This window comes from Mus musculus, chromosome 11 (genome assembly GCF_000001635.26).
Source record: "Mus musculus strain C57BL/6J chromosome 11, GRCm38.p6 C57BL/6J".
Lineage (NCBI taxonomy): Eukaryota > Metazoa > Chordata > Mammalia > Rodentia > Muridae > Mus > Mus musculus.
The window spans coordinates 54,851,902-54,864,288 of record NC_000077.6 but is presented as its reverse complement, the minus strand read 5'-3'; the positions used below and the strand labels follow the sequence as shown (position 1 = coordinate 54,864,288).

At 46.3% G+C, this 12,387-nt stretch overlaps 1 protein-coding gene and 1 long non-coding RNA gene across 9 annotated transcripts in view; one reads left to right on the top strand and one right to left on the bottom strand.

The window, feature by feature from the left end:
• Nucleotides 1–1,429: 1,429 nt before the first annotated feature.
• Nucleotides 1,430–4,475, bottom strand: Gm31490. Of its 2 annotated transcripts, none has more exons than XR_879859.2 (3): nt 4,249–4,475; nt 2,259–2,373; nt 1,430–1,540 (listed from the first exon to the last, which is right to left on the bottom strand). It is a non-coding gene; the product is annotated as a predicted gene, 31490 (long non-coding RNA). The 2 variants fall into 2 exon arrangements; XR_388651.3 differs by lacking the exon at nt 1,430–1,540 and adding an exon at nt 3,102–3,206 and having other exon boundaries at nt 2,346–2,373; nt 4,249–4,468.
• The window catches only part of Lyrm7 (LYR motif containing 7), a 34,056-nt gene continuing 25,036 nt past the window's right edge, over nt 3,368–12,387 (top strand). For 3 of the 7 annotated variants that reach the window (NR_156460.2, NM_001363191.2, NM_029327.5), the window contains exons 1-2: nt 3,692–3,737; nt 10,990–11,062. Coding sequence is in view for 3 of the 7 variants with exons in the window: in NM_001363191.2 (NP_001350120.2) it covers nt 3,720–3,737; nt 10,990–11,062 (91 nt within the window). In the remaining 4 variants the exon portion in view is untranslated. Of the gene's footprint in view, nt 3,738–10,989; nt 11,063–12,387 lie in introns of all 7 variants that reach the window. The other 4 variants (XR_388549.2, XR_388548.2, XM_017314815.2 and 1 more) reach the window with 3 other exon arrangements.

The window sequence follows — 12,387 nt, the reverse complement described above, 5'->3', positions numbered from 1 at the left end:
CTTAGAGGCAAAAGAATAAGAATATTACATCTGCAACTTACTCTTTTGACAACGTTATTTATTTATTTAGTTTTTTTCAAGGTGTGTCTGTCTGTCTGTGTGTGTGTGTGTGTGTGTGTGTGTGTGTGTGTAGCCATGGCTGTCCTGGAACTCACCCCACAGACCAGTCTGGCCCCAAACTCAGAGATCTGACTGCCTCTGCCTCCTGGATTAAAGGCACACACCACCACCGCCACATGCCCCATTCTTTTATCTTTAGATCGTTATGAACTCTTTTCCCTCATAGACATTCATTAGACAGGAAATAGGTTATTGTAAATTACCAAACTTTGCTATGGGACGCTATAAATTTTTATATTTCACTGACAGAGATGACTAACTGGATATCCAGTTAGTACAACCTACGTTCCAACAGTAGGGGCAGGGTGGTGTATAGGTAAGTGGGTTTGCTTTTGTGGTGCTGAGGATCAATCCTCATGTTTATGTAGCATGTACTTTGCACTTAAAGCTGAGCCTCAGGTATGTTTATCTTTTGGAGACAGGATCTCATCTTGTAGCGGGCAGAACCTGAATTTGCTATTTAGCTGAGGATGACCTTGAACTCTTGTCTCTGCACACAGCCAAAAGGATGTTTGTAAAGTGTAAACCATGGTGTCAGTCTCCTGTTGGTACTATTTCAGAGCATGCTATCCCAAAATGATACCCAAAGTCCTTTCCTTGACCGATAGGAACCTGCGTGACTGTGTCCTGTCTGTTTCTCCTCCTTCATTTACTTCCATTTCAAGCTTACTGACTGGCTTCACGCAAACCGGATGTAATGAGTAGACTGTGCCCATGTCCCCATCCCTGGGTCCTGTGAACATGTTATTAGGTAAAGAGCATTTTAGAGGTGTGATTAAATCAAGGATCCTGAAGTAGGTAGGCGCCTGGGGTATCTGGGTGAACCCAGTGTAACAACAGGGCCCTAGAGAGGAGAGGAGGGAGGTGATGAGGCAGCAAAGGGACAAGATTCTGGTTTGGATGACGGTTGGGTGGCATTCTGGAAGTCCTAAGTGTGATTTGTTTCCACCAAGGGAAAACTGGTCACAGCAGAGCTGCATTCTCCCTGGAGGCTCTAGAGGGCAGTCCACTCCCTTGTCTTTTCCAGCTTCCAAGATCATGTGCTTCCCTTCGGTTTTTGGGGGGTCTTTTTTATTCATCTCCAAAACCAGCAGAGGAGTATCTTTTTACATCTCCCTCTTTTCCTTCTTCCACTTTCAATGTGACTCATTAGGCTCACCAGACCGTACATGAAACGTCTCCCATCTCAGAATATTTAATTCACTTGCCAAATTCCTGCAAGGCAAGGCAATGAGAAGTTCTGGGCACCTGAGTGCACACATCTTTTGGAGGGCATACTCCTGCCTGCCACATAGCTCCAGGAACTTACATGATGAACAGTTGGAATTTCCACTGAGTTCTGGCGTTTCTTCAGTTCAGTTCCCACCACCGGATCAGTAAAGAGTGTGAGCTGTCTCGTTTCCCTTCATCTCTGGAACAGCTGAAGAAACTATCATGTTGGCTTAAGACTCACTTCTGATCTCATTTGGGCACTGTAGAACTATGTTTTAAAATTTTATCTATTATATGTATACAATTGCATGACATTATGGGCACCACAGGCATGTAGGAGCCAACGGAGGCCAGAAGAGAGTACTGGATCTCCCAAAACTGGAGTTACAGCCTGTTGTGAGCTGCTGTGAAGGTGCTAGGAATCCAACTCCAGTCCCCTGCTGATCAGTAAGTGCTGTTAAGCACTGAACCATCTCTTCAGCCACAGGATCCATATTTTTAAATAACATAGAAGGGTTTTCATTAACTTTCTAATCAGAAGTTATTATTACAAATTACTTTTTTTTTTTAAGAAATTGATCTATAGTACTACAGAAGCCACCACAGTATAAGATCATCTAATTGATTATTGTTTTGGATGAAAGACAATAGCCACTACACTTGATTTCATTGGTTCTATTAAAAGCACTTCTGCAGCCGAGCAGTGGTGGCGCACGCCTTTAATCCCAGCACTGGGGAGGCAGAGGCAGGCAGATTTTTGAGTTGGAGGCCAGCCTGGTCTACAGAGTGAGCTCCAGGACAGCCAGGGCTACACAGAGAAACCTTGTCCTGAAATAAATAAATAAATAAATAAATAAATAAATAAATAAAACCTCAATAAGAAATTTTTAGTGAGATTTTATTTTTATGAGTGTATGAGTGTTTACCTGGATGTGTATGTATACCGTGTCCTTGGAGGCCAGAAGGTGTCAGATCCCCTGGGACTGGAGTTCAGGCAGTTGTTAGCTGCCATATGGGTGTTGGGAAATAATCTCAGGTCCTCTGGAAAGAACAGCAGTGTTCTTAGGCTTTGGGCCAGCTCTCCAGCCATCAATAACAATTTTTAAAAGTTGACAATTATCTTTGTGTTCTTATATAAGACTCCCTAGGCATGGTATTTCACATTTGTAATCCCAGCCTTGGGGAGGTAGAGATGGGAAGATCTCTGAGACCAGGACAGCCAGTCTAGCCTAACCAGTGAGTTCTGGGCCAATTCTAGGTTTTGAACAAGGTAGAAAGCATTCCTGAGGACGAGTACAGGTTTGGTGGTGACAACTTTTATTCCAGCACTCCAGAGGCAGCAGATCTCAAAGTTTGAGGCCAGCCTGATCTATATAACAAGTTCCACACCAGACAGGGTTACTGTGACACCCTGTCTCAAAAGCAGAATTTTTTTTTCCTTTTTGTTTTTTGATTGACACAGAGTCTCATATAGTCTAGACCAGGGCTGTCCTTGAATTCTTGATGCTCCTGACTTTACCTTCCAAATACTGGGTTTTCAAGTATATCCCACCACACTCAGCTTAATCAAAGATTAAGAATCTTTGATTCTTAATAAACAGTCAGTTTTACCTAAAAGTAGCCTAAAATGTTACAGGAATGTTGAACGCAAATGATTGCGGAACAGGAGCAAGGTGGAAATTTTTATCCATGCCTGCAAGTACTAAGTTAAAATGTATATAAATGTTTTATGGTTATTACTATGAAGCTTCTAATAAATTATTTCCTACCTCAGCAAAACCAAAGAACGGGGCAAGATAAGTAGGGCAATAATGCAGAAGGTGAGGAGGCTCTGGGATCAAGGGTGTGAACTTGAGCAGGCAACTCAACCGCACCTTTGGGGGGAATAATTAAGAGAATGTACAAACAGAACGTTCTGGAGTCAGCGTTCTGATATGTATGGGCTGTGGTTGTTAGGACTTAGCTTTTGTTTGCTTACGTTCCCAAGGAGACAGTCACAGCCCGGAAACCTTATAATATAGACACTTAAGAGACGCCCACGCCCTTAAACAAGAGATAAAAAACGAGCAGGTTCCGAGGCCACCCAGTAACAAACAGTGTGCGCGAGCGGCACGCTAGGCGCGGCGGAGTGAAGTCTGCCCCTAACAAACATGGCTTCTCAGCTACTTCCGTCCTCCTGTCCGTAATTTGGCACCGCGGCTTCTCGCGTTTTTATACTTAGCTCTGCTTAGCAAACGCCTGAACTTCCTCCTGCGGGGAAGGCGGGCTAGGAAGGACATGTTGCATTCTGATTGGTTGCTATGCGGAGCGTCGCCAGCTGTGCCCCGGCCCTGATTGGTTGCCAAGAGGGGGCGCCCTCAGAGGCGGAGTCAGCGGCGTGGGGAGCCATGGGTCAGCCCGCCAAGGTGACAGGGCCGGGAGGAGGGTGCAGGGATGCTGAGGCTCAAGACCCCGGCAAGGGAGGGAGGCGACCCCGAGGGGGGCTGAGAGTGTAAGAGGGTGACAACCTTCAGGGGCAATGAGTGGTAGAGGGTGACAATTTTGAGGGCAGTGAGGAGAGACGACCCTATGGACCGTGAATGGAGGAGGTTGATAGCCATGTGGAAGAGTGAATGATGAGGGAGACAACCTGGAGGGGCTGCAGTGGAGAAGGGGGGGACAGTGAGTGAGGAGGGAGTGGATCTCGAGGGGCGCGGAGCGGAGGAGGGTGACAGCCACACGAGACAATGAATGAGGAGGATGGCTGATCCATGAAAGGTAGTGAATAGAGGAGACTGATGACCATAAACCGACCACCTATGCCTTAATAAAGAAGTTCCATAGTAGGAAGACTATAAACAACTAATAAAATCGTAAGAAGTGCTTCAAATTAATAAACAGCATGTTTTGTGAACCTATAAATAGGATTTAACTTACCTAGAGGAATACAGAAATCTCTAGTGGGCGAGAGGCAGCATTGCTGAGCCTACTTGTTGATGGCAAGCCCAGGCAACATAGATCTTGTCTCGAAATTTAAGAATCACGGGGACTTATAGGCAGACACCTGAAGTTTGATTAAGAATTAGGAGGGGCTGGCCTCAGACTTGTAGCTCACACCGGCGGCCAATTCTCAGCAATCTTCATGCTAAGTGCTGGGAATCTGACTCCCGAGCCACTACGCCCAGCTACTTTTTGCGTTTGAAAAGAAGTTTCTTAGTAGGGCTGAGGTTGTATTTAACTTTTAAGTTGGAGCCCTTAGCATTTTCAAGGCATTGGCTTCCATGCCCAACAGTGCATAAATAATAAGTAAAAAGATATGATTAGCTACAATGTAATGCCGGTTCTAGTAGATTTGTGGTAATGAAGATCACATTTTCTTTTAAAATAACTTTTTCAACTATTTTATTTGCAAGGCATGTATGTCTGTGCACCATGTGCATGTCTGGTACTCACAGAGGCCAGAAGAGGGTGTCAGATTCCTTGGAACCGAAGTTACAGGAGGTTGTCAGCTGCAGTATGGCTGATGGGAAGAGCCTGGTTCCTTTGTGAGAGCAGCCAGTGCTTTAACCTCAGAGCCATCTCTCCAGCCCCCATTTTCTTTTTATTAGGATAATGGTCTTAAGCTAGTGGTGCTGTTTTTATATTAATGGACACCCCCACTCCCCAGGAAGTACTATATAAAATTACTCCGATTACTATCCTTTAGTGTTCCACACTGCAGACTTCCTATGGTCTTAAACTTTGGGATCAAGTGATCCTCCCTTCTCCACTTTCTAAGATGCAGGGACATCTAGACACCTAGTCTCGTGTGTGTGTGTGTGTGTGTGTGTGTGTGCGCGCGCGTGTGCGTGTGCGCGCGCGTGTGCTAGTGTGCTTCTGCCTGCCTGCCTATCTGTCTCTTTTTTGTTTGTCTTTTTTTTTTTTTTTTTTTTTTTTCGAGACAGGGTTTCTCTGTATAGCCCTGGCTGTCCTGGAACTCACTTTGTAGACCAGGCTGGCCTCAAACTCAGAAATCTGCCTGCCTCTGCCTCCCGAGTGCTGGGCCTATATGTCTCTTTACCTCTTGCTTAATTTATATTTTATTGTGTAGTGCTGAGAAATGAACTCAGGACCCACTACATTTCAAGCACAGTCTATGTGGTGCCTTTTAAAATTCATATTCCTGGGCTGGAGAGATGGCTCAGCGGTTAAAAGCACTGGCTACTCTTCCAGAGGTCCTGAGTTCAAGTCCCAGCAACCACATGGTGGCTCACAACCATTGTAATGGGATCTGATGCCCTCTTCTGGTGTGTCTGAAGACAGCTACAGTGTACTTATATAAATAAATAAATAAATCTTTTTTTAATCCATATTTCTATCAACAGTCTCTGCCAGGCAATGGGCTCTTATTGCTGAGCACTTTAGAAAAAAACTCCTTTCTCTACACATCACTCAATTCCAAAGCCACCCCCACATGTTTAGGTTGTTATTGTTCCCCATTCCCCCATACCAAGTCTGTTAGTTTCCCGTGATTGGCTAAGCATCCAAAAAAGGAAAAAAAATGGAAATCTGAAATCTTATTTTTTCCATTTCCATGTGTGTACTAATGTGTGCCCATATGCATGTGTATGACGGCTTCTGCTGTTCTCTTACCTCATGTGTCGAGGCAGGGTGACTCAATTAGACCCAGAGCTCTCCACTGTGAGCACAGCTAGTCATCTGCCCTGTATTTTCGTGGGTTCTGAGGATCCAAACTGGTCTTTACCCTTACAGAACAAGCATTGTAACCACTGAGCCATCACCCTAGCCCTAAATCTAAAGTTGATTTTCTATCTATCTATCTATCTATTGTTTTTAATTTTATGTGCATTGTTGTTGTGCTTGCATTCATGCCTGTGTGAGGATGTCAGATCCCCTGGAACTGCAGTTACAGATAGTTGTGAGCTGCTATGTTGGTGCTGGGCATTGAACCCAGGTCCTCTGGAAGAGGAACCTGTGCTCTTAACCGCTGAGCCATCTCTCCAGCTTTCAGATATGCATATGTGTCTTAGGTTCCATCCTGTTTCCCTCCCCGCCAGTTTCTTAGCTATTCTCACCACTATTCCTTTTCAGTTTCATGTATTATCACAATGTCAGGCTTGTGGGCACTCCTGTCCCTGTCCCCACCCCGACTCCCACAAATTCAGGATGCTGAGAAGTCTTGGCATTCCTTCCACTTTTCATTTCAGAAATTGCAGTTAGGTTTCTCTGAGCTATCTGAAACATCTTCCCGGGCTCTTAGGATAGAATACATTCCTGATTGTGAGTGGAGGAGTCAAGAGAAGATGAAAGGGGGTAGGTTGAGAGAGAGCTAGAAACCTATGCAGACTGGCCGAGTCCACCACCTTCCCACACTAAGTTCTTGTCAGGATGATCATTGAGGCTTTTGTTTTGTTTTGAGAGTTGTTGAAACAGGCTCTCAAGAAGCCCAGGTTGGCCTTGAACTCACCACATAGCAGAGGCTGACACTGAGCTGATCCCCCTGCCTCCACCTCATGAGTACTGGATTGACAGATATGAACCACCACACCACTTAGAAGATTCGTATTTTATTTTATTTTATTTTTTTGACTGTTTCATAGAACAGTTTTTTAATGAGTTGCTAGATGGAGCCCAGGGCCTTACCTGAGCTAGGTTGTACCTCCAACTGCTGCCCCCCCCCCTTTTAATTATATGTCTGTGTGCATGTGTACGTGGGCATGTGTGTGCAAGTGCAGATGCCTGCAGAGGCCAGAACCACTTGATGTGGGTGCTGGGATCCAAGGAACAGAGCTGACGCCCACCGGAGAACAGTGCATGCTGCTAACGACTGATCCAGCTACAGTGCATGCTCCTAACCACTGATCCAGCTCCCCAGCTCCTCATTGCTTTTGTTGGTTTGAATTTGGCGTGGGGGAGAGGTTTTGGCGTGGGGGAGAGGTTGGGGGATGGGGATGGGTGTTGGTGTTTGTCTTTTGAGACAGAGTTTCTCTCTAGCAGCCAGACCCTGTTTTGTTCTCTAACTCAAAGAGAAATAACACTAGAACATTACTTTGCAAGCCCCTTGCTGTGGGGAGCGGGTGTGGCGGCAGTCCCAAAGGCGCCAGGGACTGCAGCTAAGTCATATGACTTGCACCTGACTTCCTCATATAAGACACAAACATCTTGAGTGCTGCGCAGGTGTACCAGGATACAGGTGAATCCAATTTGATGGAGATATGCCCCTGCTGCCCTGATTAGCTGAAGCTGCATGCCTGGTGAGGTGGCGTGGCCTGCTGTGCGTGGATGGGAACTGAGAGTATAAAAGAGTGAGAGGCCCAGGGTTCGGCGGAGATATATAAACAAGGGAGATATATAAACAGGGGAGATATAAACAGGGGAGATATAAAAACAAGGGAGATATAAAAACAAGGGAGATATAAAAACAAGGGAGATATAAACAAGGGAGATATAAACAAGGGAGATATATGGAGAAAGAAGAAACAGGACTGAATAAATGTGTGCAGAAGGATCCTGTAGCAGCGTCGTTCTTGCTGGCGAGTTGGGGGCGCGCTCGAGAGTTGGTGCCGAAACCCGGGACAAGAAACATCTTCAGGCACAAGCGAAGACCCCCTGCTACAGGGAGGATTCAGAACTGCAACACGGGGAAGAAGTGGTTAATAAAGGTTCCCGTAAAACAGACTGTTGAGAAGGATCCGGCGTGGATTCAGAACTCTTCAGCTGGGAACGGTACTGATGAAGAGAAAGAAGAAAGATGAAGACTGAATAAACTGCTGTTAGAAGGACTGGTGGTCGCGTCGTTCTTGCTGGTCGAGAGCAGGCGCGACAATTGGTGGCCCGTACGGGGAACCGACTCCCCCACCGAGTTCAGAACTTTCAGCAGTCAGTGGTTGCCGGCAGGGTAAGTTCACAGTGAGTGAAACTTGCGACCCCAGGAGTTTGGGAAGGACCTCGGATAAAATAGAGGCGAGCATAAAGTTGCCAGGAAGCAGGCACATAACGAAAGGTTCCCGGCTTTGGGACAAGTTAAGGTTCCTGGTTTGGGGACAAGTTAAGGAACTATGATAACCTCAGTGTAGTGATCAATAGATCCTCGCTGTGTAGTTATGCTTTTTTCTCCCATTGACCCTTTGTGGGTAGGTCTGATAGTTTTGGTCTTGTTTGTTCTGATATATGGACTCTGTTACTGTTTGAATCGAGAGGCAGTCAAGACAGGTCAGAAAATCCTTATAGAGCAACAAGAAAATATGTCGGAAGAGGAGAAGGGCTTAAAAAGAAAAAGGAAAAAGAAAGACACAGTGTTATCAGGTGGACAGAAAGGACAAAACAAAAGAGCCGAGGCGGAGGAGGAAGGCGAATTAGCTTCTGTGCCTCCTCCCTATGCCTCCTCAGCAGTGAAAACTTGACTCTCATATTGACTCCCCAGATGGACACACAGGTGATTGAGGTTATGGTCTCATTACCACGAGGTATTGTGTCCATCCCCCCTGGGGATCGACCAGATCAGGTGTTGATGTGGGCGAGAGGGTCTGTTTGTGTGTTTCCACAGGACCAGACGGAACCTCTTTGGGTGCTGGAGAGATTGGTGAGACGCTGCAAGAATGAGGCTCCTGATCCAGTTGCCCCTGTGGATGTGGTGGATGATCCCACAAGCACAAAGGATGGAGCCAAGATGAGAGATCCTTTCGGTATTCCAGAAGCCGATACCAGCTCGACATGACATTCAAATTTTTCCATGCTTTTTGATCCCTGAATTCCCCTTAAAGAGATAGCCCCGCTGACTATCTATCCCTTGCTTCAGGGAAGATGAGTGGGGATGAGAGCCCTGGGATGTATGCTTGTAATAGTGTGTGTGTTTGGCACATGTGTTAGGTGCAGCGTGTGCAGGCCCGCACTTTAGCCATGATAGCGTAGGCTTTTGCTGCAGTGGAGGCGGGACAATCTCCTCAGATTCGGTTTGCCGCTCTAAAAGAAATTATGCTGTGTTATGCCGTGGGGTGCGAGGCTAAGCACTGCACAGAGGATAGCTTGCTGTTGGCATCCTGTGGAAGGCACGTCTGATTGCATGAAGGTTCAGTGTCCTAGTTCCCTTCCCCCAGGAAAAACGACACAGGAGCTGGCCAAGACCTCTCTGGGTGATGAGCCTAAGAGATGGTTTTGTGTAGGGCCCCTATGCTTGCACACTGGGGATCAGACCTCTACCTTCACCCATGAGGCTTGCTTGCAGCAATTAAGATCTGGCCATAAGTTAATTAACATCCTGGCCTTTTGATGCACCTGCCACAAGCAAAACACAATCTCCCCAGGTGTGGCTTGGCATGATAGAGAGGTAGTCAGTGATAAGACTCCCTGGGCATGTCACCAACCTAAGACAGGGATCAAACCAATGCTGTTTGTCACCCAAGGACGGGTAAGGGGCATGGCTGCGGGGGGCTTTCTACAGACATTCTCTCTGCCAAAAAAGAAAAAAGGGGGAATTGTGGGGAGCGGGTGTGGCGGCAGTCCCAAAGGCGCCAGGGACTGCAGCTAAGTCATATGACTTGCACCTGACTTCCTCATATAAGACACAAACATCTTGAGTGCTGCGCAGGTGTACCAGGATACAGGTGAATCCAATTTGATGGAGATATGCCCCTGCTGCCCTGATTAGCTGAAGCTGCATGCCTGGTGAGGTGGCGTGGCCTGCTGTGCGTGGATGGGAACTGAGAGTATAAAAGAGTGAGAGGCCCAGGGTTCGGCGGAGATATATAAACAAGGGAGATATATAAACAGGGGAGATATAAACAGGGGAGATATAAAAACAAGGGAGATATAAAAACAAGGGAGATATAAAAACAAGGGAGATATAAACAAGGGAGATATAAACAAGGGAGATATATGGAGAAAGAAGAAACAGGACTGAATAAATGTGTGCAGAAGGATCCTGTAGCAGCGTCGTTCTTGCTGGCGAGTTGGGGGCGCGCTCGAGACCTTGCTTTTACCACCTTTTCGGAAAAAGAGTTTTCGGAAACAAATAGAAGCTGGGTGTTGGTGCTCAGGCTTTCATCTCAGCACTTGGGAGGCAGAGGCAGGCAGATCCTTGAGTTCCAAGCAGGACATCCAGGGCTACATAGTAAAACCATGTCTCAAGATATAAACCATCACTACCACCACCACCAAAACCCACATGCAACAGAAACAAATAGCAAATGAATACTGGTTAAGTCTTCTATAAATATAGTGATTCTAGATGCTGTGAAAAGTGTGGTTTTTTTTTTTCATTAAGTGTAAAATCTTTTATTTTTATCTTTTTGTGTGTAATATTTGTATATCTATGTGTGCATGTCTCTGTGTGTTTCTCTCTCTCTCTCTCTCTCTCCCTCTCTCTGTGTGTGTGTGTGTGTGTGTGTGTGTGTGTGTATGTGTGTTGGTCCTTGCCTCCCACCCTGTTTGAGGCAGGCAGGGACCCTTGTTAGCCTCTGCCAGGCTGGCTGGCCCTTGAGTTCCTGGGACTCCTCTGTCTCTCTCCGCTTGCTCTCATCTCACCACAGGCACACGAGGGTCACAGGTTTGTGCTACTGGCTTTGCTTTTTAAGTGGATTTCAGGGATTTGAACGCAACTCCACTGCTCATGATCATGGAGCTGCGTGCTTGATCTACTGAGCCATCTCCTCAGTCTGGAATTCTCCTTTCTCTCAATAGGTTTTACAGCTCTTTAAAACACTGCACAGGACCAGACAGCAAGTTTTTAAAAATGATAAGAGAGCATTGGAAGGTAAATATGTCTTTCATAAAGCAGACCATGCTGCTTTTGGGGTTTTTTGGTTTGTTTGTTTTTTGTTTTGATTTTGCAGAGCTAGGAACTGAACTCAGATTGTACACATGCAAGGCAAGCACTTTACCATTGAGCTAGGCAGCCAACCTGAGCCAGGAAATATCCCAGGCTGGCTTTGAACTTGCTTTTATGGAGGATGACCTTGAACTCCTGATCCTCCCATCTGAGGTGTGAGTCCCCACACCTGGGGCACATCCATTCTTAGCTGACTGCTCTTCTCTTCTGACTTTGTGGAATAACCTTTACCATCTCTCCCTAATGGTCTATAAAGTTTCAGTACACTTGTGGAAGAACACTTACTATGTATAAAGATAAGTTTTCATATAGAATCAGTGAAAAAGAAAGGGGAGGGTCAGATTTAAGGCTCCCCCTAATCCCACTTCCCTGCAGTAGAGCTGGGTGCTGCTGTGTTGTTTGTGCCTGGGTAAAGTGTAGCATTACACTTAATGGATAAAGTACTGGGTAAAGTGTACCATTGCAGCTGTGAGACAATCCAGGGTGGCGACATGAATCCTGACTCAGCATCTCTGTGTTTGAAGTGGTTTCAGGATCCTCTGGAAGTCACAGCCCTAGACCTCGGGCTCTGCATTAACCTTGTTGATTTCCTCCCACTATGCATTTCCAAACCATCCTAAGAGGGCCCTGGGCAAAGCATTCCCAGGGCATCAGATTTCGTCATTTCTTTTACAGTGGCTGATTTTTATTATTTTTTGATTGTGCATGTGCTGTGCACGTGCATGCAGGTGCCCACAGAAGCCAGATGCACAGGCTCCCAGGGAGCTGGGATCACAGGCAGTTGTCAGTCACCCGGGACAGGTGCTGGGAACCACACTCTGGTCCTCTGCAGGAGCAGTACATGTCCCTAACTGCTGAGCTAGCCCCTCCAGCTCCTAGTTATAGAAATACATAATTATTATTCCAACCTTTACAGAGGAGAAAACTGACAAAATATGAAAAAGACCTCCCGCATGTCATTAGTAGCCAACAGTAGAACTGAGGGAGAACCGCACTAAGCGGTGTGATCTCAGACGGCAGACTCTCTCTTTTTTTTTTTTTTTTTTTTGGTTTTTCGAGACAGGGTTTCTCTGTGTAGCTCTGGCTGTCTTGGAACTCACTCTGTAGACTAGGCTGGCCTTGAACTCAGAAATCCACCTGCCTCTGCCTCCCGAGTGCTGGGATTAAAGGCGTGCGCCACCACCGCCCGGCAGACTCTCTTTTAAAAGGTTTGCTATTACTTTATGTGCATGGGTGTGCTGCCTACATGC